Raw genomic sequence first — 27,066 nt, 5'->3', positions numbered from 1 at the left:
AAGAAAAAAAAAAACACACAAAACGACAAAATATAGAACTAAAAAAAATACTAAATGACACTAAAAACATCAAGTGCTAAATACGACACACACACACAAATGATAAGAAAACAAAAACACACAAAAAACAACATCCTGTACAATATGAGAGAAAAAATTAGAAAAAAGAATACAAAATTGGAGTAAAATGAAAAGACAAAAGACAACTTTCACAAAACAAAATAAAACTAAAAGACAGTTTATATTACAGCATATTGTGTTTTTATAGATATAAACTGTAGATATACATGAAAACAAAACCAAAAGACACAAAAAAACAACATACAAACTTCCAAGATGAGGGAAAAATATACTAAAGGAAAACAAAAGAGTAAAATCTACAAAATGACACCAAAAACACACAAAACAACAAAATATTTAACTAAAAAAATACAAAATGACTCTAAAAACACACAAAACAACAACAAAATGTCAAATCAGACAAAAAAGAAGAAAAAAAACAACGAAAGGAAAACAAAAACACACAAAACAACAACATACAATTTGAGAGAAAGAGTTGAAAAAAAAATTACAAAATTAGAGTAAAATAAAAAGACAAAAATGCACAACTAAATTACACAAAACAAAACAAAACTATAAGACATAGTTTTTATCATATTGTCTTTTTATAGATATAAACTGAAAATACACATCATTTGAAATCAAAACAAAAACACAGAAAACAACAACATACAATTTGAGAGAAAAAATAGAGAAAAAAAATACAAAATTAGAGTAAAATAAAAAGACAAAAATGCACAACCAAATTACACAAAACAAAACAAAACTATAAGACAGTTTATACCATATTGTCTTTTTATAGATATAAACTGTAAATATACACATGATTTGAAACAAAAACACACAAAATACCTAAAATATTGGACAAACATTGAAAAAAGCCCCATTTGTCATCTAACTCCAGCAGTCAAAGGACGGACTGAAGAAGAGGAGAAAAGAAGAGCAAACAACAACAAAAAGTGCAGCTATGTGTCACGACTAAAACAAAGAAACAGTCGCTGGCACCCAGCCGACCTTGAACGCATCACGGCATCAGAGTTGAACTTTTGCAGCTCAGTGGGACGGTGCCGAGACGCCACTCAACACGCCATCGATTGTGTGAAAATGTCACATCATGAAACCCAGTGGAATCACTGAGCGGAGAGCAGACTTTTTCAAGCACGACAGTCTGAGTTATTTTCACACTGCGGTTTGATCCATGACTTCAATTTTGTGCCGAGTACACATCGAAACAAACATTTTTGTTTCTAAACGGTTTAAATAAGAATCATGTATTTTTTTTTCGGAAAAATACACCAGGAAACAATCATGGCTTCTGATGAGTGAGACAAGTTTACTAGTGAAGCAAAATGTGTCACAAGTTAGCATCATATGCTAATAAGGGGACGGGGAAAGTCAATTCAGGCTTCCCATTGGCCAGTGAAAGTATATCAACCAATCAGGGAGCTGGATTTGGTTCTAATCCCTCCTACTTCATTTGCATTAGCTCTACTCGTACTACTAATGAATATTTTATATTTTTCCAAATTAATTTTTTTTTTTAAATTGACACAAAATCCAGAACATTGCAACAATTTACAAAATAAAATAAGGTATTTTGAAATGAAAGATCATCAAAAACTGTTGTAAAGATAATTATTAACAGTTTGGGTTTGTTCTGACTGAGGCATATCTCAAAGTTTATTGTTAATATATTCTAATAACCTATTTAGTTTTTTTAATAAAGTAAGCTACAGTAGTTGCTGGCCACGAATTTATATCAAGTAGTATTTAACTGAAAATGTGCTTAAAATGAAGGGTTTTGCACTTGGAACTGAAGGAGCTTTAAACAGTTTGCAGATTTTCTTTGCGATTCTGGCAACACAATAACTGAGCAGTGGACGGTACTTTCTGTACGTCTCTAAGTGAGTGCTCGCTCAATAATTGATCGCCTGAGCTCTGTTTTTCCGACTACACACTGAGCGGTTGTGGGACAAAAAAAATAAAATAAAAAAAGAGTTAAAAATATCTTCTACAGCTTGAATTTTAAATGCTCAGAGAGGACGGTTTAGTTTGGTTTGAAGTCGCCTTCTCCTCCAGCATCTGCTTCACTTATTCTCCACTTAGTTAAAAGATGTCACATGATGATGAATCGACTGGGAGGTGATGGATGAACCCACACGGTGGTCAGAGGGATATTCGTCTACTAAAGAGGCCAGTGGAGCCATTTGTTCTGCTCCAAATGCGCTCGTACAATGCCTAAGTGCCAGAGCGTGTTCCCTGACCCTCGGTGTCACACACACACACACACACACACACACACACACACACTGAACACACACTGTACAGCTCTGTGATCTTAAACCAATCTTAACAACCGACTGAGCAAAGTCATTACATCCTTAGACGGAGCTCTAATAAATTACCTAATTCAATTTGAAGTCGACCAAAAAAAGCCCTGACATCAATTAAAGCGTCTTGAGAATCCTACAAGCGTTGCAGCGTGACGGCGGTTTAAAGAGCTACGGTTCGTCTCTGCAACTGTAAAATCACCTCAAACGCGCAAAAAAGTATGTTTCACAACTGTTTTATTCTCTTTCTGATTCTTTAGAGCAACCAAAAGCAGCACAAGTTGTCATTTTTGACTGAAAAAGCTGCTAAATGATCTAAAAAGTTGCTAAAATGATCTAAAAAGCAGGCTGAATGTTTCACTCCAATAGATAACAATGGGATGTTTACAGGCAGTAGGGCCCTGTGACATTATCAATCATTTTATTTGTTTAAAAGTTTAGGCCGGAGTTTTTAAATTTTCATGATGTTGTGACCAATTTTTAAAAATGTAATTTGGAAAAAAAAATGCAACATAATTTAAGGAAAATTGCATGATTTTGGATTTTGGATTTTGGAGTTTGTCAAAAATCCTGTTAAAAAACATCAAAAGCCCAGTGAAAGATGTCTGGATCGTGTGTGTTTATTCCTGCCGTTCGTCTCTTTTGTTAAAAGAGTTCAACCTCAGGCTGAACATTTGAACACCGTGTTACCCAGAGCACCAGAGGGAAACCACACGGCTGTTTCAAACTACAAACACTGTCACAGTACTACCAGAACAAGACAGTTCTCCATTTGTGTTATTAAATAATGCAGCGGGCCAGAGTCGCTGCCATGCAGAACACACGCTACGCTAAAGTGCTAACACAGCACGCGACGCACTTCCATCCTGACAGGTTGAAAGTCAACGGGAATGTAATTTTGTGCAATTGTCTGCGCATGTTTCAGGGGCCAAATCCGGTCCTTTAGCATCCAATTTCGGCCTGCAGGAGACAGTAAAAATGACACAAAAAAAAACGATGTAAAATGTATTATTGTGCAAATTACTAAATAATCAATTTGTAGATATCTTAAATTCACCAATTGAATTAAACTGGACAATACTTTGAGGGGTTTGCAGTTTTCTTTGTTTATATCAGTGGTTGTCAACATTTGAATCCCACCAAGTGACAATAATGGGTCAACATAAATGACAATGTGGGAAAAGTGGTGGAAAAGGTTTATATGTGCCCAAAATGTCTTGAAAGTAGAACAAACGTGTAGAAAAAGAATTGAAATTTGATGGAGAAGTGGCAGAAATAGTGTTAATGTAGCAAAAATGCAAAAATATGGCAAGAAAAAGGTTAAAATATGGCAGGTTTGGTGCAGTTGCAAAAAAAGGGTCAAAATAAGCAAAAATGTATGTCAATATTGGAACAATTAGTTCAAACTGGCAAATAATGGGAGTGACAAATCGTGAATGTGGTTGGCAAAAATAAGCATGAAATATGGAGAAAATATGTTAAAAGTGCAAAAGTGGGTCAATATATATAACATTAGGTGGAAAAGTATTTGAAAGGGTTTGAAAGTGCCAAAAATGTCTTGAAAGTGAAAAAAAAAAATTCAAATAGGCATTGAAATTTGATGGAGAAATGGCAAAAATGGTAATGGATCAAAAGGAGCCAAGATACGACAAGAAAAGGTGTTGAAAATGGGTTGAAAAGTTTTGTGTAGTTGGAGAAAAAGGGCAAAAAAAAGCAAAAAATGGGCGGAACACAGGCTCTAAAATGGGAAAGTATACCCAACGAATATGGTGCATAATAATGTGTTTTGTTAGGGTAGATCTTCTAATAAGTGCATTTAAAAGGGTTTAGGTCATATTTTGTAAAACAGTGAAGGATCCCTTTAAAAATCATCCAAATTATTTAAAAAAAAAAAAAAAAAAAAACTATTTTGTTTAAAAGTTTAGGCCAGAGCTGTTAACTTGCAAAATCTACACTTTTCTTAATTTTGTGACAAATTTAAATAATAATAATAATAATAATAATAATAATAATAATAATAATAATAATAATAATAATAATAATAATAATAATAATAATAATAATTTGGAAAAAATAAAGTTTGACACCCTGGTCTAAAGCAAAGACGAAGGAAGAAAGTTTCAATAACGAAACGGGCTTCACCTTTTTTGAATAATTGATGGAATTTCCCGACGGGTAAAGAAGGAAACGGAGGTATGTCATCTGACGTGAGAAATGAGTGGAATTATGGGAAGTGAAAAGCAGTAAGCACGACATGACACAAAGAAATGACTTCCTGGTGTGATGAAAGCACTTGGTTTTTCAAATATCAGAAGTGAATTAGATTCCTGATGCACGACGTCGACAAGAACGAGGGTGGATCAATCTCAGCAGACTTTGAGTTAGCATGGCTTCATATCGACTGAATGAACCCCCCCATTCTGCTCTGATCATAAATCAAATCCCTTAGGAGGATTAACCAGACTCAAGGAACTCAAGGAAACCAACCATGCGACTTGAAGGGTTTCAAACAGACAGGAAGAGTATTTTGTTCTTGTTTTCTGATGATGAGGAGCAAGAAATTGGTTACAAAGCACTAAAGATGTCAAATTAGCTGTGATTAGTTCTTTAACCTATTTTAATGACTTTTTCTGGCTATGCTTTTGCTCCTTTTAATGCATTTTTGCTACATTACTACCATTTCTGCCACTTCTCCATCAATTTCAATTCCCCCAGGTTTGCTTAGATTAACTAATCATAAGTAATAGTAATACATTATTTCAAATAAAATTAGTTACAGGGATGATAGTCTTTCCACTGGGATTTTGTTTGATCCCCAAACCCTCCGCTTGAGTAAACTTTTAGACCCCATGACTCTGAAGTCGCAGCATGCATTGGCTTGTGGTGGAAGGCAATTTGGCATCAGTTGCTGTAATCTGATATTCAGAACACAAACAAACACTGCTGGCTACTTTTGCTGCCAACCGCACAAACACAGCAAAGCCAAGATCTCTCCATGTGCAAACAATGAAGCAGGTTCCGATTTGGCTTTTTCTGATGCTTCCGTAGAGAAGGAGAACGGGTCCAACGCTTCTGAAGTGAACTGAGCTGTAAAGCAGAACTCATTGACATGAAACCGCACGTGCAATAGTCTCCACCACCTCCAAAAAATGAGTAATTGAAACATTTCTCAATTTAAGAAGCTACAATTTCTCATTACAAGTACATGAAGCTAAAATTGGCTTCTCACTTTGACCAGATTAAATCTTGTTGAGCCAAATGCGTAGAACATCAAGTAATATGTTAGGAATTGTTAACTAAAACTCAGTTACATATAAATGTGCCAAATACAAGACTTTAAATAGCACACCTCTGTGGTTTATTTGAGAAAATTGGTGCTGAAAATTTAAGAAAAATTAAAAAAAATTCAAATCGAACTCAAAGTTGTGATATTCTCTTTTCAATCTCGTACAATGAAAAATAATTCTGTCTGAAAGCCGTTTTTTCGCTCTCAAATCCAGCTCTTGTGAAGAGCAGTTACTTTTTATGGCTGTGAAAGAAAATACAAATTTGTGTCTGCCAGTTGCAACTACTATTGTAGTCAAGAATACAATATCTGACAAAAACTTTTAGGAGTCAAGAACGAGACTTAAAGGAGTCAAGATACTTTTAGGAGTCAAGAACAAGACTTTAAGGAGTTAAGACCAATGCTTATAGGAGCGAAGACAATACTTTTCGGAGTCAAGACAAATACTTTTAGGAGTCAAGACGAAAACTTTTAGGAGTCAAGAACAAGACTTAAAGGAGTCAAGATACTTTTAGGAGTCAAGACCAAGACTTTTAAGAGTCAAGACCAATACTTTTAGAAGCCAAAACCAAAACTTTTAGGAGCCAAAACCAAGACTTTAAAGAGTCAAGACCAAGACTTTTGATTGGAGATGTTTAGCGTTTTACCAAGTTCTTCTATCACTTAAAAAAGTTGAAGAATAGCAGAAATCAGTGCTGGTCTTGAATGGTCTTGATGGAAAATCTTGATGGAAAGTCTGGGCAGTTCAAGATCAATGCAAGACCAAGGCCTTTTAAATGTGGTCTCGAGACCAAGACCGGTCTTGAGTACTACAACACCATCAAGACAAAGATGAGCTGAGACCAAGACAACCCCAAGACCATTAAAATCTATTTTAAAAATTTAGTTAATGGTCATTGTCAAATTGATAAAACGTTGACAAATGACTTCAACTAATTTCATGCAAAAAATGTTGCTTATTGTTGTTTATTAGTCAAGTCAATGAGGCCTTAAGTAAAAGTCCAGAGAGATATGATGTCCAAGTGTTTGCAAGTGTCTGACACATAAGGCCCTGGAAAAGATTTCCAATCAGTGAGCTAACTGATGCTAATGCTAAATGTCACATTAATGAAGTTGAAGACGAGCAGATCAGTGCCATTTCGAGTCCAGCCAGTCCGAGACCAGACGGAGTATAAACGCTCCTTAATACGAGAGTAGACCAAGAACTTCAACATGTGGCCTCGAAACCAAGACCAGTCTTGCATACTACAACACAAGTCACTATGTAAGTAATTTAAGCAACACATTGGATCGGATTGAGAAAGAAATCACATGGTCTCCCTCAAACTTACTTTGTTTTTGTTTGGTTTCTTTCTTTCTCGCACTCCAGATGTCGAGCCCTGACAGAACGTGTATGTTTGTGTTTAGATTGAAAAGATTTGTCTTGAGCCACATGCAGCGCGCAGGCTTAGAGCGCACGAGTCGAGGATCGTGCAAACACATGTGCATTGTGTGCAAGTCCGTCTTCCTGTGATTATTTTGATCTTTAAGGTCATGCTAACCTCCCGACCTTTAGTAGAAGAAGTTAGCCAATGGCAGATCCAGCTAGTTTTGGAGTCGTTGAGATTGTTTCTTCCAATAAATTAGTATTTCAAAATCTTGACCTTTTTTTCCTCGTTCATTTTAATCTCTTTTGTAATCCCTTCTTCTTGTGCATTCAATAGCTCCTTAAAACCTCTTCTTCCATGTCCTCCTTTCATGTTTCAGATTGCCTGATCCTCTGCTGAGGCAAGCAAGAGCTGTACCTTATAAACACCCGTGTGGGGATTGCTCAGTCACAAGCAATTCTGGGGGGAGGAAATACAGCAATAAAGATCTGGAAACCAATAAACGCTCCTGAAGCACAGACAAACAAATGAAAAAACCTTTGAAGACTTCAGTTTATGACGTTTTTCTGAAGCCAATCTGCATCAATATCATTAAAAGCTGATAAAACCGAAACAACTGACCATTTTTCTGGCAAATTCCACAGCTTTTACATTGTGGACACTCACCCAGTCAGCTTTGGCATCTTGGAGAAGCCAAACATTTCCATGTGCTCCCTCAACAGAGCGCCATTCCCATCCGTTCAACTGGGAAAACTTCAACCTGCAAGCTGTCAACCTGGATCCATATCAGGGGTCAGCAAAACTCTGCCTAGCAATGATTGGTGAATACTCCCAATTTAGGAAATTAGACTCATCCAGAGTTGCAATCGGTCCAAGTGAGATCCCGAGGTGGTCACCATCCACCTCCCCAGTCAGCCATTTCTCCCGCTTTCCACCTGAATCAGCTGAGCTGCAGCAAAGCCGCTGTGTGTACTCTTCCTTTCAGCGCAAAGACAAGTGCAGCGATCATAGCCCTGCCCAAGAGCGAGGAGGAGAGAGTGGGAAAGAGAGGGAGGGATGACAGATGCCCCGTGTTCATCACAGACGCAGGTTCCGTTGGATGGAGAGTGAGGAAAGGAAGAAAGGAGGATAAAAGTGCAATGGGTAAAAAGAGGAAGCAACGGGGGAGACGGAGTAAGAATAAGGAGGAGGAAAGCTGACTCAGCAGAACGGGACGCCAATCATCATGCATCCCTAAGTGCTTTTGTCCATTTGCTCGCTCGCACAGAACACTGTCACCTTCATGCAAACGAGCACTGGACGCTAGCTCATCATCGCAGTGATACTCATCCAGAACCAACGCAGAACTTTGCTCCTCATTCTAACCTTCGTCGCTGACATGAAATACTTAATAAACTATTCTACACAACAGAAAAGTCCTCTTAGTTCCCTGCAATATACAATATAAACACTAGCTAATCTGCTATATATCCTAACTAGTCACACAGTCGCACTAATTGATGGTGAAACCATAAAACCCTTCTTGTAATTTTTTAAAAACGTGTATGAAAAGCTGCAAATTTGATATCAGTGATAGTTAATCTCTACTAGTACTCACATTTGGGTTTAGTAGTGCACGAGTAGACTTGACTAGTAAATCAAAAAAGTGTCTACGGTTAGTCTTCTGAGCAAAATGTAGAGTTTACCACCATTATTAAACTCTACTAGTACTCAATTTTTAGTACATGTACTCAAACTAGGTTTACTAGTGCACAAGTAGACTTTACGAGTGATGCAAAAAACGGTCACTAGTTAGCATCATATGCTAATGACTTGGGGGCGGGGAAAGCTAATTCGGGCTTGTTATTAGCTTTCAAAAGTATTCCAACCAATCAGGGAACTGGATTTAGTTCTAATCCCTCCTACTTTTTTTTTACATTAGGTCTACTAGTACTACTAGTGAATCTTTTGGCTTTACAAGTACTACTAGTTATTATGAGAGTACGTAGTACTAGTAAACAAAAAACGCTTTACCAGTAAAGGTTTTTGACGCATTAGTGAGTGAGTAGAGCTAATAGTAAAGCAAAATCATCTACTGGTAGACAATTGTGTGTCACTAGTAGTACAAGTAGACTTAAAGGTGCAGTCTGCAACTCCTGCAGCCTTTGGCAGATTGCCAGAAAGCACCGCGACCGAGCAAAAAGAACCGATCAGAGCCAGGATTGTGTTTGATGGACTGTGTGACAGCTGTTGCTCACAGGTCCCGCCGTTTTTTTTTTTTTTTTTACAGTGTATGGTCTGGAGGAGTAGAAGATGGAATTAGTGACTTTTCTGCTTGAAAGTTAATTACTGCTGCTTGATTTACATTATGTTTGATTTGTAATTGTTACACTAGAACTCTGTGGTGCATGTGTTGTGCCACTGTTTCGTTGCTGCTGTTGCTGAGGTGTGTGCACATTGAGAGAGAGAAGAGCTGCAGTAATATGATTTTAACAGAGCATGATATATTACTGTGATGTTGCTGTTGGGCTAAGGTTAGCTTGTTAGCTCCTCTGAGGGAGGGACTTTGGAAAGTTTGGAGGCAGGGCAAGAGAGCAGCGGGGAGGGAGGGGGAGAGAGGGATCTGAGAGTTCGGGACTGCACCTTTAACATACAGTACGTTGCTAGCAAAAATTCCAAATATCTCACTGTTTTTAGTCTACTAGTGAGCCATCTTATTAGCACATGATGCTGTTTTCCATACAATGTGTTGCTTGTGTGCGTGTGCGTGTGTGTGCGTGTGTGTGCGTGTGCGTGTGTGTGCGTGTGCGTGTGTGTGCAAATGACAGAAGCGTCTCTCTTCGTCCCTCGGGCTCACATTGACGCACGAGCGACTTTAAACATCAAAAGTCCTCATGTCTGTAGCTGGAAAAACAAAAAGGCCTTTTTTTTCCTTTTCTTTCATTTCGACACTTTCAAGCTGGTTCGGGCCCAAAAAAAAAAAAAAAAAGAAGACAAATGAAAGACGGCTCTTATCTGATGCTGCCTTCAATTTCCTGTCTGTGTTATTATCACAGATATTACTGCACCGTGTCCAAGGTTGGGCATTTTCAAATTATGATTTGCATAAATCCGCCGTGACTCAGACGTGCAAAGAAGAAAGTGGGCGAGGCTTTTGTATATTGCACATTTATTTCCCATAGCTGTACAGCAGTGTGATGTAAATGGGATCCTAAAGAGAAGATGAGTTGTTTGTCGTGTGAGATATTAAAGCATCTTGATTGGATTAATACAGGAAACACTGATTCATTCACACACACTGCGTTGGTTAGAAATGCAATAGAAAAGCTGAAAAGGAATGGAATGAATGTTCCTGACACTCGTTTCCAACGCAAAATAACAGAACAAGTGCAGTGATTACACATCCTGGCTTTCTGTAATGTACAGTATAGTGAAATGTTTGTCAGATTGATCCTCGTCTTTGGTTCTGACTCGAACGCACAACCTCCTGAATCCAGTGGAATACGTCACGAATCACGATCATTGGATTTTTATGGTTTCAACAAAAATGTACATCCCGAACCACTAAATATGACATGGGGATAAGGAGAAAACATGCATTTTCTTCATTTGCTTTTACGCCAAACAATGTATATTAGTTATCCTGCATCTAATTCTTTCTATGAGGAAATCCTACAAACAATCACCAATTTTTTACACAAAGCTCCAATTCCATCCCAGATGACCTCAGCTACAAAAACAGGCCATATGTCCAAAGTATGTGCTACAGATCTGCAACTTTCAGCAAAATGTCACCCCTGCACTGACAAAACTTTACTACATTTAAACCCTATTGAAAATGATAGTCATCACTGTTTTTTTATCAAAAACTATTTTTTTTACATTGAAAACATATTTAGTGAGAGAAATGTACACATTGACAACACACACACACACACAAAACGAGGAGAAAAAACACCCAAAGTACATAAAGCGGGAGAAAAACATCAAATAAACGACAATAAACACACACAAAAAGACTGCAAAAACACACCAAATGACAACGAAAAATACACAAAACAACAACAGAAACACACAAAAAGATATTCTATTGAATATGAAAAAAAGACGTCTTCAAATCTGATTTGAATTCAGAAAAAAAAAACAAAAAAACAAGCCCTGATTACTTTCAGTCAATCAACACTTTTCTCATCCATCACGGCGACATTTTCTCAAGTGAATAACATTTCTGTTTTCAGGACATTATTAACAATTTGACTTTAAATCAATGACAATGTCACAGTGTCACAATAAAAATGACTAAAGATTAATGTTTATTATTAATGCTGCTTTGCAAATTATTGGGTTATTGCTTGGGGAAATAAATCACAGTTTGAACAAAGTTAAAGCAGAAACTTTAGCTGGTTGTAGCCAATCAATGTTCTCACACTTATTGATCGTAACTGTAATTAATCAGTTCAAAACAAAGTTTTCCCCTCAATGGAAAGTGATTATTTCCAGCTGACGGACAGCAGAGCAGGACCTCAGCCTTTATCTTTCACACCACTGGTTGGTGTGTGATTTAAAAAGTGATCTGTGTTACATTGATGGGAACAACCGCTGGCACCCAACCACTGGTTTGTATCTGACGGAGATAAGAGGAGGAATGGGAGCCTTGACTGACTCCCTCTACCCATGAATAACAACACAGCCCAAGGTCAACACTCCAGAACATTGTGTGTGTGTGTCTGTGTTCTGCATTGTTACATGCAGCATTGGCATTCTGCGCTACATCCCTTCTATCACTACATCTCGTTCACATCCTTCCACAGCGTCGCATGTTCCCACGACACGTTCTCGCGTCCTGAAACACTTAGTCGACGCCCCCACCCACAGCAACGACACATGCTTTATTAAGTGATGACAGATAGCGTGACAAAGTCACACTGTCCACAAAGCATCGTATGGAAAACGACACAAAGTGACTCCGAAAACACACAAAGTACAAAAAAAGAGAGAAAGATATTACAAAAACAAGAACTGACATACACAGAGAGACAAATACACACAAAATGACAAGAGAAATACACAAAATATAACTGAAAACCACGTTTTGAAATGGAAAAACACACAAAATAACAACACAATAACACAGAGACTAGAAAAACACAAAAATGACTACAAAAATACACAAATACACACAAAATGACAACAGATCTACACAAAAAGACACACAAAAAACAACAATAATACACAAAAGACAACAAAAACACAAAAAGGCTACAAAATGTAAACAAAAATAAACAAAAAGAGAAAGTTATACACGATATGACAACAAATACACACAAAACAACAAATCTCACAAAATAATGGAAAACACACAACCTGGCGACAAAAATACAAAGAAAGACAACAAGATGACAACACAATTACACAGATAGACTACAAAAACACACAAAATGACAACAAAAAACACACAAAATAACAAATACACACAAAACAAGAACAGAAACACACAAAAGTCTACAAAAAGACACGAAACGACATCAAAAATACGCACACAGACTACAAAAACGATACATCAATCTCTAAACTCAGTGGTGATGAGGTTTAAAATGATACTCAACGACTTAAACACGCACTCATCAGGCTGCACAACAAAATCCCAGCATGCACCACTGCAGGCCTGTGCCCTCCTGGCCACGCCCCTCTCATTACAGCGGATAAAGCTGACACCACTCTTCACATGGACACACACACACACACTAAGTTGACATGACTGGAAACAATGAGATCATAGAATTTCATTCCCGCGCCCTCTTTAATCCAACGTTTCTCTCTTTTCCTTATGCTGACACGAGCCTAATCTGACGCTGAGCAGAGGGAGGGGACTGATGAGATTGGTACGCCATAGCAACATAGGAGGTGTGTGTAGGAGGAAATGATGAGGGCGAGAGGAGGGAAGGTCACGCTGGATGAATGGATGTAGGGTGAGATCAAAGAGGTGGGAAAACTAAGTGATGACGGCGTGACGCAAGGATTGATGATTAATAGACGGATAAAGAGGATGGAGCTGCCACATCTACAACAAACTCTCAGTTCAGCAACAGAATGGAGCGCAAAAGCATGATGCTATTATGTTTGTTCAAAGATTTTACAGAAATGCAGAAAACGACCACAAAAGTACACAAAAACACTGCGAAAAAACACACGCAACGAGCAAAAATACTCCCCAAACGACGGCAGAAATATACAAAATGAGAAAAATATACACAATATGACAACAAACGTACAAAAAATTACTAACAAAACACACATAGCAACAAACATACACAAAATCACTACAAATACACAAACTGACCACTAAAATACATCAAAATTCTATAAAAACACATCAAATGACAACAGACACAAAAAAAGACTGCAAATACACACAAAACGACAACAAAAACACCCTAAACAACAACAAAAAATACAAAAATGTACACAATATGACAACATAAAATGACTCCAAAAACACACAGAGTGAAAAGTAGACAAAATCATAGAAGAACATATAATAACTGACAGCAAACATACACAAAAACACACAAATTGAGAATATAAATACACAAAAATATTTCCAAAAATACACACAATATGACAACATACATACAAAAAATTACAAACAAAACACACAAAGCAACAAAGTACATAAAATAAGAGAAAAATATTTAAAAAAAGCTACACAAAATGACTACAAATACACAACTGACAACTAAAATACACAAAAATTCTAAAATACACAAAAAGAAAAAGTTATACACAATATGACAACAGTCACAAAAAAGACTGCAAATACACACAAAACGACAAAAAAATACACAAAAACACACGACAACCAATAAAACTCCCCAAACGACAAGAGAAATGCACAAAATGTGTGAAATCCACACAATATGACAACAAACATGCATAAAATGACTCCAAAAACACACAAAGCAAAAAGTACACAAAATCATAAGAACATATAAAAATTGACAGCAAACACACACAAAAACACACAAATTAAGAACAGAAATACACAAAAATACACAAAATGACAACAGAAATACATAAAACGAGAGACAAAATATACAATATGACAACAAACGTACACAAAATTACTCACAAAATACACAAAGCAGTAAAGTACATAAAATGAGAGAAAAATATTAAAAAACGACAACAAACAAACCACAAAAAGACTACAAATACACAAACTAACCACTAAAATTCTATAAAAACACACAAAACGACAACAGAAATGCACAAAACGAAAAAAAAAAGTTATACACAATATGACAACAGACAAAAAAAGATGACAAATACACACAAAACGACAACAAAAATAGATAAAATTGCAACAAAAACACCCTAAACAATAACAATAATACAGAAATGTACACAATATGACAACAAACATGCACAGATATACTCCAAAAACACACAAAACAACAAAATAATGTACAAAATGACAAAAATATGCACAATATGACAACAAACATACATAGAAATACTCCAAAAACACACAAAACAAAAATAATGTACAAAATGACAAAAAATGCACAATATGACAACAAACATGCACAATAATACTCCAAAAACACACAAAACAACAAAAATAATGTACAAAATGACAAAAATATGCACAATATGACAACAAACATACATAGAAATACTCCAAAAACACACAAAACAACAAAAATAATGTACAAAATGCCAAAAATATACACAATATGACAACAAAATGACTGCAATCCTGTATGTTTTTTTTGTTTTTTCACCCAAAACCCAAAGTAAAAGTGAAATGCAAGTCTATAAACAAAGTTGTTCTTCTTTTCTCCTGTTTGCCAACAGTTGACATCGCTTGTAGCAGACACTTAAAAGATAAGGAAAAACCAGAGCGAGTGAAAGAACAATTTGTCAGTAGCGTAGCAGCAGATTAACAAAGCTTCTGGCTGTGATTTATGTGAGGGTCACGTCTGAGCCCAAACTCTTCCCCCTGCAGCAGACATTCATTTTTTGACAATGTCATTGTGCTCAGAGTGTTTTCAAATGCCCAACGTGAGCTCAGCAAATTGATAACGAAAACGCTATTAGCTAATCTTCAAGCGTACGCTGACATTTCATCGTGCACACACGCGCTGGGCTCAGATGCTGAACGGAAAACGTGCTGGTTTTTATTTTCAGCTCCGTGTCCGGAGGCCAAGAAACAAAGTCACACAGATAAACAACAGCCAACCAACAAAATAAAGGCACGAGAGAGCCTGTGAAAGTTTGAGTTTGCTGTATTTTGTTCAGTGTGTTAACCTTTGTGACAAAAACACATAAAATGACCACAGAAATACGCAAAATGAGAAAAACATGCACAAAATGACTCCAAAAACTACACAAACCAACAACTTAAGTACATATAATGACCCGTAACACAAAAAACAACAACAAAAATACACAAAATTGGAGAAAAAACATAGCAAATGACAAGAAAAATACACAAAATTATTTAAAAACAAATGAAAGGAAAACAAAAATACACAAAACAAGAGAAAACGCACAATATGAATCCAAAAATACATAAACCAACAAATAAAATACACATAATTACTCATTACAAAAAACAACCACAAAAAGACACAAAATTGGAGAAAACACGTAATAAATTAAAGAAAAATACACACAATATGTTAACAAACATACACAAAATGAGAGGAAAAACATAATAAATGACCAGAAAAATACACAAAACAAGAGAAAAGTACACAATATGACAACAAACATACACAAAATGACTCCACAAATACCAACAACTAAAATACATATAATGACCCTTAATACAAAAAACAACAAAAAGACACAAAATTAGAGGAAAACCTACAAAAAAGGACAACAAAAATACAAAATGATTTAAAAACACACAAAATGACTCCACAAACGCACAAACCAACAACTAAAATACATATTATGATGACTCATAACACAAAAAACAACAACAAAAAGACACAGAATGAGAGAAAAAAAAATCATAAAACCAGACCAGAAAAATACATAAAACGAGAGAAATATACACAATATGACGACAAACACACACAAAATGACTCCAAAAATACACAACCCAACAATAAAATACAAATCATGACCCGTAACAAACAACAATAACAACAACAACAACAACAAGACACAATTAGAGGAAAAACATCATAAATTAAACAAAAAAAAAACATAAAATGATTTAAAAACACACTAAATGACTCCACAAATGCACAAACCAACAACGACAATATATATGATGACCCATAACTCAGAAAACAACAACAAAAAGACACAAAATGAGAGAAAAACATTCATAAATGAGCAGAAAAATATACAAAACAAGAGAAAAATGCACAATATGACAATAAACACACACAGAATGACCCCACAAATACACAAAACAAGAGAAAAATGCACAATATGAGTCCAAAAATACATAAACCAACAGATAAAATACACATAATTACTCATTACACAAAAACAACAACAAAAAGACACAAAACTAGAGAAAAACACAATAAATTAAACAAAAACACACAAAAGGACAACAGAAATACACATTATGAGAAAAATACACACGGTATGTAAACAAACATACACCAAATTAGAGAAAAACATAATAAATGATAAGACAAATACATGAAATGATTTAAAAACACACAAAATGACTCCACAAATACACAAAACAAGAATTAAAATGCATACTATGATGACTCATAACACAGAAAACAACAACAAAAAGACACAGAATGAGAGAAAAACATAATAAATGACAAGGCAAATACACAAAATGATTTAAAAACAGTAAAACACACACAATGACCCACAACGGCAACAAAAAACAACAACAGGAATACATGAATTGATTTAAGGGGTTGCCATGGTGACGATGGAACAGCAATCTGTGACGACAAAGAGGAGCCTGAGGGGGTTTGGGTTGGACACCCATCCCAGGGTTGGAGAACATAACTGGGCAGCACTCCCAGTGATGAGAGAGACATAATGGTGGAAGTGTTCGGCCATCACTGCATCCAATAAATCCAATAAATAACTGCCTTTCCTGGAAGCGATGCAGTGAGGCTGCAGCGTGGCGTCTACTTGATGTAAAACGTTGGAATGAGAACGTTACACAATTATTGTGCGAATGCTGTAAAAGTCTCCATCAAGAGGCCGAGAGATGTGTCCATTTACACTGGTGTCAGCTTTCATTTTCAGGAGCTTCATATTCGCTTACACCAAACACAACAACTTAACGCACAAAATACACTCCAAAAAACGCACAAAATGTACAGATTATTACAAAAAAAGACAACAACAACAAAATCACAGAATTATTCATAAAAACACAAAAAACACGACAAAATGAACTCCAAAAATCGCACAAAAACAACAAAACACAAAATGAGAGGAAAACATCCACATTATGACAACAAACATACACAAAAAGACTCCAAAAACACACACAAAACCAAAATACACAAAATATAACTGGAAACCACGTTCTGAAAAGGAAAAACACACAATATTACGACACAATAACACAGACAGACTACAAAAACACACAAAATGACGACAAAAATACACAAATACACACAAAACGACAACGGCAACACACATGAAGACACAAAACAAACAACAATAATACACAAAAGACTACAAAAACACTCGAAAAGGCTACAAAACGTCAACAAAAACACACAAAGTACAAAAAAGAGAGAAAAATATTACAAAAACAAGAACTAACATACACAAAGAGACAAATACACACAAAATGACAACAGGAATACACAAAATATAACAGGAAACTGCATTCTGAAATGGAAAAACACACAAAATAACAACACAATAACACAGAGACTACAAAAACACACAAAACCACAAAAATACACAAATACACACAAAACGTTAACAGAAATACACAAAAAGGCACAAAACAAACAACAATAATACACAAAAGACTACAAAAACACACTAAAGGGCACAAACAATACACACGATGTGAAAACATACATAAAATAACTGCAAGAACACAACCAACATACACAAAATGAGTCCAAAACAACAACAAAAACACATTAAATGAGATAATCTCACACAATATCACAACAAATATCCACAGAAAGGCTAAAAACCAATGAAAAGGGGACACACACTGCTCCGTCTGTCACACACACTCATCACAAACCATCCATATGCATCTATAAGTGGATTTTAAATGTCAAAAGTGCATTAAAGGATTTCCACATTAACTCTCGTCTGTTTTCAAACACACGAAGGATTTACTACACAAATCCTCATTTAATTTAGTCCTCATTGGATACACCTCTGAGCCACACACACACTGTAACTATAATCAATATATATACAGTATATTATATACATAATAATCGTAACATGACACATGGGGCGGAGCAATTCATTGTAGCATAGCACAAGATGTGGAGCTAATAATAATAATAACGTAGCACAAGGGGCGGAGCTATTAATTGTAACGTAACACAGGGGGTGGAGCAATTATTTGTAACATACCACAAGATGTGGAGCCAATAATAATAATGTAGCACAAGGGGCGGGGCTAATAATTGTAACGTAACACAGGGGGTGGAGCTATTAACCATAACATAACACAAGGTGTGGAGCAATTAATTGTAACACAAGGAGTGGAGCCAATATTTGTAACATAACACAAGGGGGGGGGGGGCAATATTTGTAACATAGCACAAGGGGTGGGGCCAATATTTGTAACATAACACATGGGACAGAGATATTATATGGAAACACAAAAGACAGAGCTAATCATTGTAACGTAACACAAGGGGTGGAGCAAAAAAATTGTAATGTAACACAAGAGGCGGAGCTATTAAGTGTAACGTAACACAAGGAGCGGAGCTATTAATTGTAATGTAACTCGAGGGGCGATGCAATTGATTGTGACACAACACAAGGGGCGGAGCTATCAATTGTAACATTACACAAGGGACTCTTAAAAGATCTGTGAAGGAATAGAAAGGAAGCTATTTCAAGTAGCCTCAGTGCTATCAAGTTTCAACTGTTAGCAACTGTCTTCTCGCTGTGCGCAATCTATTTTGAACACGCACACGCGCACACACACACACACACACACACACACACACACACACGCACACACTTCCCAGTATCTTTCTATAGCTAAAGCCCTTCAATCCATGATATAATCTCCAAGTGTTCAGTAATTACTGCTTGGAGCCACCTCGGCCTTACGTAACAGACGCTTCACGTGCCATCAATTCATCAGATTCAGATCACACACACACACACACGCACAAACACACACACAAAGACACACACACACACACACAGACACACACACACAGGTCCTAAGGTGTTGAGTCAACACTGACACACACAAAGGTGAATAAAAAAATCATCAATATTCAACCAATCGTGTCATTTTAAATGGAAAACGAGCCACCAAGAACTCACTGTAGAGATGGAAACATCCCCAGTTCCTCGTCATCATCACACGCCTCCATCCTGGAGTGAGGGAGATGGACTTCCTTCCCAGTCCCTCCACCTCCTAATGGAACGCTGGAGATCGAGGAGCTCCCGTCCCGTCCCCACACTCTAACTCCACTGCTGGAAAAGTCCAACTTCCTCTCAATCTCTCTCTCTCTCTCCTCACACAAACACACAGAAAAAAAAAAATCCCAAACTTAATTCTGCGTGTGTGCGTATGTCAGTTAGTTCTCATTCCCAGCTTGGTGCCAAATGTTCCAGCTTAGCAACGCTGTGCAGCAGCAGCAGCAGCAGCAGCAGCACCGTTGGTGATGGATTTAGCTCCAGCATCTGGGCCAGCACAAATAAACTTCATTCACACACACACACACACACAGAGACACACACGAACACACACACACAGAACAATTGTACGGGACAATGTGAAGAAACCTCCCCCACACTTTGTCCATCACACAAACAAGACGGATCAATGAATGAACAGATGTGTGCCGACGACACAGGCCAATGGTGGACGCGCCCTCTCTACACTGACCTATAGACATGCAGGAAAACAAACAGCAAAACATCAATCAACTTTATCAATCCATGCATAGGAAATAACCTTCGAAACTCGAGCACAAAAGTGGTTTTTTTAGACCATTTCAGAACAAAAAAACGGATTGCCCGGGAGCCACATGTGGCCCTCAAGTTATTTTTGTACAGCCCCCCAAAGTGAGGATGCAAAATGACCCCAAAAACACACAAAATGACAGAATAACAGATAAAAGGACAACAGAAATACACAGAAATGACTACCAAAATCCAAAATGACAACAATAATACACAAAATGACTCCAAAAACCCTTAAATTATAAACAAAATGGACAGAAAAATACACAAAAGGAAAATAAGGACAATAAAAATGAATGCAAAACCCCAAACAAGAACAGAAATAAACAAGATGACTCAACAAAACACAAAAATGACTCTCGACACTCACAAAATGACAGACAAATACACAAAAGGACAACAGAAATACACAGAAATGACTCTAGAAACACATTAAATGACAAGAAAAGTACATTAAAAATACCCCCAAACCAAAAACAACTAAACCTAAAATGCATATAATGACTCCAAAAACACACACAATGACAGAAAAATATACAAAAGGATAATAAAATTACTTCCAAAACCCCAAAATGAGAACTATAACACAGAAAATGACCCCATATACACACAAAATAACAGAAAAACAGATAAAAGGACAACAATAACGCACAAAAAGACTCAAAAAACCCTTAAATTATACACAAAAATGGACAGAAATACACAAGATGACTCAACAAAACACAAAAATTACTCTCGACACCCACAAAACGACAATAAAACACAAAAGGACGAAATAAAAATGAAAAATACAGCGCGTGTCCTCTGCAGACCCCCTTCAACGCTCCCTGAATCATTCAACTGACAGTCGGATTTCACGTTTGTGTATCGCAACGCGACAAAATGCTAATGAATGTCACGCAACAGCATGGATTGTCTTCACTATGAATATAAATAAATGAGAAATGCTCGATCACACATTAACACCACATTAATTACGCCTGATTATTACGGAGGCCGCCCTCTGATTGGCCACCTGGTCCGTATCTGGAGCCAAGGCTATGTTTAGTCGAGTCAGCGGGTACACTGGTCATGACCCTGGTGTCTAATTTTAAACGCAACACTGGAAAAAAATCTGCTGATGCAGAAAATATGTGGACAGATATCAGATTTCAGACAAGGCACCGAAATACAGAAAGTTTCAGCCACACATGCTCAATGATGACATTACATGACAGTGCACAATGCGTATGCTGCGATCCGAGGGTCACGTGATCAACGTTCATGTCAGCGTTTAGAAAAAGGACCTATCTGAGCAGGAATACAGGAAACAACTAAGTTTTTGTTGTTATGTGGTGTGTTTTGGGGATTACTCTGTGTATTTTTGTTGTTATTTTGTGTATTTTTGTTGCAGTTCTGTCTGTTGTCATTTTTCTCTCATTTACTTTGTCTTTGATGCAGTTTTTTGGGGGTTTTTGTTGGCATTTGGTATATTTTTCTGTCATTCTGTATATTTATCTTGCCTTGTTGTTGTTTTGTACATTTTTTCTATTATTTTTTCTGTTATTTCGGTATATTTTTTGTGTATTTCTGTTGTCGTTTATTGTGATTTTAGAGTCATTTTGTGTGTTTCATGTATTTTTAAAGTCATTTTGCATATTTTTGTTGTTTTTGAGTCATTATGTATGTTTTTGGTATATTTTTTGTGTATTTCTGTTGTTGTTTAGTGTAATTTTAGAATTATTTTGTGTGTTTCATGTAATTCTTAAAGTCATTTTGCATATTTTTGTTGTTTTTGAGTCATTATGTATGTTTTTGGAATAATTTTTGTGCATTTGTGTGGTCGTTTAGTGTGATTTTAGAGTCATTTTGTGTGTTTCATGTATTTTTAAAGTCATTTTGCATATTTTTGTTGTTTTTGAGTCATTATGTATGTTTTTGGTATATATTTTGTGTATTTCTGTTGTTGTTTAGTGTAATTTTAGAATTATTTTGTGTGTTTCATGTATTTCTTAAAGTCATTTTGCATATTTTTGTTGTTTTTGAGTCATTATGTATGTTTTTTGGAATAATTTTTGTGCATTTGTGTGGTCGTTTAGTGTGATTTTAGAGTCATTTTGTGTGTTTCATGTATTTTTTAAAGTCATTTTGCATTTTTTGTTGTTTTTGAGTCATTATGTGTGTTTTTGGTATATTTTTTGTGTATTTCTGTTGTTGTTTAGTGTAATTTTAGAATTATTTTGTGTGTTTCATGTATTTCTTAAAGTCATTTTGCATATTTTTGTTGTTTTTGAGTCATTATGTGTGTTTTTGTTATATTTTTTGTGTATTTCTATTGTCGCTTAGTGTGATTTTAGAATCATTTTGTGTGTCTCATGTGTTCTGTCATTTTTTGGGGTTTGAAGAGTCACGTTTTGTCATGTTCACGTTATGGCACTGCACAAAATCTTCCTTCCACAAGCAGCTTAGCAAAGTGTTGTCATAACAGTCCATAAAGGATGAAACGAGGAGGTAACGGAGGGATGAAAAGCGCGGGGAGGACGATGTTGATGACTCATGATGAAAAATAGTAGATGGATGAGTTAACTTCAGTTTAATGGACCTAATAGCTGGAGTTTAAAGTTTAAATTGCACCGTTCACCTTCAGGAAAGATTTCAGCTGTACTGCAACCTGAGAGGGATTACTGTACATCTATAGCAGATGGAGCGACTGGTACTCGACGCTTACTAAATCACTGAAATAGCTAGATTTTAGCTACATTACATTTTGTGCTCAAGGGAAGACAAGAAAAACGTCAAAAGCAGGGAATTTACTTCCAAAATAAAGGTTTGTATGATTCTGGACTCATTTTGTGTATTTTTCTGTGTTTCTGCATAGTTGCTTTTGAGTGATTATGTGTTTTTGGAATAATTTTGTGTATTTCTGTTGTCGATTAATCATTTTGTATGTTTATTGTGTTTTTTAAAGTCAGTTTGTGTTTTTGGAGTCATTATGTGTGTTTTTGGAATAATTTTGTGCATTGCTGTTGTCGTTTAGTGTGATTTTGGAGTAATTTTGTATGTTTAATGTGTTTTTAAAGTCATTTTGTGTGTTTTTGGAGTCATTTTGCATATTTTATGTTGTTTTTGAGCCATTATGTGTGTTTTTGGAATATTTTTTGTGTGTTTTTCTTGTCGTTATGTGTGATTTTAGAGTCACTTTGTATGTTTCATGTGTTTTTTTAAAGTTATTTTGTGTGTTTTTGGAGTCATTTTGCATATTTTTGTTGTTTTGGAGTCATTATGTGTGCTTTTGGAATAATTTTGTCTATTTATGTAGTCGTTTGGTGTGTTTTTGGAGTTATTTTGCATATTTTTGTTGTTTTGTAGTCATTATGTGTGTTTTTGGAATAATTTGTGTATTTCTGTTGTCGTTATGTATTATTTTAGTCATTTTGTATGTTTAATGTGTTTTTTAAAGTCATTATGTGGTTTTTTGGAATATTTTTGTGCTCGTTATGTGTTATTTTAGTCATTTTGTATGTTCTATGTGTTTTTTAAAGTCATTTTGTGTGTTTTTGGAGTCATTTTGCATATTTTTGTTGTTTTTGAGTCAGTATGTGTGTTTTTGTAATGTTTTTTTGCGTATTTCTGCATATTTGTTGTTGTTTTGAGTCATTATGTGTGCTTTTGGAATAATTTTGTGTATTTCTGTCGTCGTTTGGTGTGTTTTTGGAGTCATTTTGCATATTTTTGTTCAGTCATTATGTGTGTTTTTGGAATATTTGTGTATTTCTGTTGACGTTTAGTGTGATTTTAGTCATTTTTTTGCGCATTTCTGCATATTTTTGTTGTTTTGGAGTCATTATGTGTGCTTTTGGAATAATTTTGTGTATTTCTGTTGTCGTTTAGTGTGATTTTAGAGTCATTTTGTACATTTAATTTGTTTCTTAAAGTCATTATGTATGTTTTTGGAGTTATTTTGTATGTTTTATGTTGTTTTTGAGTCATTGTGTGTGTTTTTGGAATATTTTTTGTGCCTTTCTGTTGTTGTTTAGTGTGATTTTAGAGTCTAATGTGTTTTTTAAAGTCATTTTTAAAGTCATTTAGAGTCATTTCGCATATTATTTTAAAATAACTACCATGAGCGCATAAATAGGAAAACCAAAAACTTTCACTTCAAGAATTATCAGAAATGTGAGGAAGAACAGGTAAACTGCACATCCAGGAAGTGTTTTGGACTGATTCCCTGACTCAAATACATCCTGGATTGATTTTGTGATCGAGGGAAGACGAGGAAAAAGTCGAAAGCAGGAGACAAACAAAGGTGTAAATCTGATTGAATGTAGATATTTTCACAAAAATGTACTGCTGTTGTTGACATGGAACAAGATTAAAAAGTGTAGATGTCTCTACACAGAAGACGACGACCAGTTAGTGCAGTAAGAAGCGTTGAATCTACTTAGACGATGACATCTTCTTTTAACTGACAATGAAAAACTAGAACCATTGACCTGTTGTTCACGTTCCACTGACTTTAAGGGATGAGATGTAAATAAATAGAGTATCATGTCTTACCTCATGGCTCAGTTTGCCATCCTGCCGTGTCCGGTCTATTTGTCCGACTCTATCCTAATCCGTTGGGCTGCTGCCGGCAGTGGGGCCGCAATGGCAAAAAAAACAATAACCACGACTGCTGCGAAATTACTTTATGCTCAGAGCGGCGGTGGGGGTAGGGTGGGGGATTAGGAGAGGAGATGTTGGAAGTTAACAGCAATCAGAAAACACCATGCCATACAATAAACCAGGGGTTCTCAACCTTGGGGTCAGGACCTCATTTGGGGTCGCGAGAAAAAAAAGACAATCTTTTGCTTATTTTTTTTTTTTAACATTTTTTGCCATATTTGAAGCTATTTTCATCACTTTTTCTGCCATATTTTTGCTCCTTTCAATGCATTTTTGCTACATTACCTCTAATTCTGCAACTGGACAGCACTGGAAGGCAATCCTAAGGAAACTCGGTGGAGCAACCGAGGAACTAAGCTGACTAATTTTGTCATTTTGTGTGGTTTTGCATGTGGAACGAGTAATTTTTTTTGTATATTAATTGACATTTTGTGGGTTTTGGGAGTCATTTCATGAAATTTTGTAGGTTTTTTTTAGCCATTTTGCCTATTTTTTTTTTAAATAATTTTGTGTATTTTTGTTGTTGTTTGGTGTGTGTTTTTGGAGTCATTTTAGAATCATGACAAATCTGACATAACTGAGTCAAATTTCATAAATTTGGTCAATTACTATTTTTTCTTTTTTAAATGACGCCAATGATGAGATCCAGAATCGGTAAATTGATCAGTTTCGTACTTTGGACGCAATTCTGCGTGAATCGCAAATCGATCGACTTACATTACGTAGAATCGAAATATTTTTCGTTATCCATAAATTTGATTTTAAAAAACCCAACACAAACAGATTCAAACTCACTCGTCATCTCCCAGGAACGACGTCTCTCTCCACACGACCTCGCGGAGTTCCACTTGAGAAAAGAGCGCGAGCGTGGTCGGCTTCTTCGGACGCGCGTCCTCGAACGGTTTCCAACCGCCGGGAGCCGTCCCTGGGGTGGAGGTTTGGTCGGAGCTGACCGAGGTGAGGTCCGTGCTGAGTTCAAACGACATCCACGACGAATCTGAAGACATGGACAGGCTGGAGTCCAAGAACTCGTCTTGGAGGATTTCTCTTGGATCCATGATGGCGAGGTAGAACTGTAAGACAGTAGGAGGAATAAAATACTGATAAAGTCCAGAGCAGAGACTGGGCTAGGGTGAAGGGATGAAAACAGAAGCTTCTAAATCCGACAAATGCTTGGAAACTGATATCTTGACGCACTCCGATTGATCCAAGACATGAGGACCAATCGGAGCCAGAATGAGACAGACGATATGTCGATGTGGAAGTGAGGACAGGAAAGGAAAAGCCACTGAGGGAATAAAAAAGAAGAAGTGGAGATAAGAACGTCGAGGTGAGAAGAAACCACATTACAGCCCCATTCCCTCCGACTGTAAGTTGATAAAGACGAGGCCGGACGGGAAAATCCATTCGGGGGAACGCGAACTGGTGGTTTCTGCGGCTACGTGATAGCTCCAGGTAAGTGGGAGCTTTTTAGATGAACGGTTCATTAGGAAGTCCCAGAGCCGTCCTAACGCGATTTACTCTCCAACCACTAAAAGCCATTAGAGGCTCGATGAGAGCGGGTCAGGTTTGCCTCTTTTCCTCTGAACCGTAGCATCGCACAATCGTCATCGTCAAGGCACTTTTAACCGTAATAAACCAAATAGAAACAATCAATAAGCTCCAAATCTGTCATATATTAGCTGTGTTTCTATCAGTTTTACCACAAAATAGGTATAATTCGAGCTTTGGACGTGTTTCGATTGAAGGTTTCTTGTGAAATCTCATCCTACGAGACTTATCTTGGGGTCGTGATACACTAGAGGAGGGGGTCGCCAGATGCCGTCAAGACACTATAAGGATATTTTTTGAACAATTCGAGCCTATTTCTTGCTTATTTTTTACCCTTGTTTCGCAGCTACACCAAACTTGCCATATTTTAACCTATTTCCATCACATTTTTAATGCATTTTTGCTACATTACTCCCATTTCTGTCACTTCTCTATTAAATTTGAATGCCTTTTCTGCACATTTTTCCTACTTTCAAGACAACTCCATCACTTTTCCACCAACTGTCACATACAGTATGTTGACCCATTATTGTCACTTTTAACCTCTTTTCATCATATTTCATGATTATTTGTTGCCAAATTTACCACATTCACAATTTGTCATTACCACTATTTGCCAGTTTGAACTAATTGTTTCAATATATACAGATTTTTGCTTATGTTATTGCTCCTTTTCAAGCATTTTTGCTACATTACTCCCATTTCTGCCACT

At 36.4% G+C, this 27,066-nt stretch overlaps 1 protein-coding gene across 4 annotated transcripts in view; it reads right to left on the bottom strand.

Moving 5' to 3' along the window:
* Positions 1-26,685, bottom strand: part of LOC114473845 (FERM and PDZ domain-containing protein 4-like) — a 71,143-nt gene extending 44,458 nt beyond the window's left edge. For 2 of the 4 annotated variants that reach the window (XM_028463696.1, XM_028463706.1), the window contains exon 1: positions 25,599-26,685. In XM_028463696.1, coding sequence (XP_028319497.1) covers positions 25,599-25,861 — 263 coding nt within the window. In that variant the 5' untranslated portion in view covers positions 25,862-26,685. Of the gene's footprint in view, positions 1-7,709; positions 8,044-19,514; positions 19,639-25,598 lie in introns of those variants that run through there. The other 2 variants (XM_028463716.1, XM_028463724.1) reach the window with 2 other exon arrangements.
* Between the last annotated feature and the right edge of the window lie 381 nt (positions 26,686-27,066).

This window comes from Gouania willdenowi, chromosome 2 (assembly GCF_900634775.1).
Source record: "Gouania willdenowi chromosome 2, fGouWil2.1, whole genome shotgun sequence".
Classification (NCBI taxonomy): domain Eukaryota; kingdom Metazoa; phylum Chordata; class Actinopteri; order Blenniiformes; family Gobiesocidae; genus Gouania; species Gouania willdenowi.
Note: the sequence above shows the minus strand (reverse complement) of the source record. Positions and strands in the feature narration are given on the sequence as shown.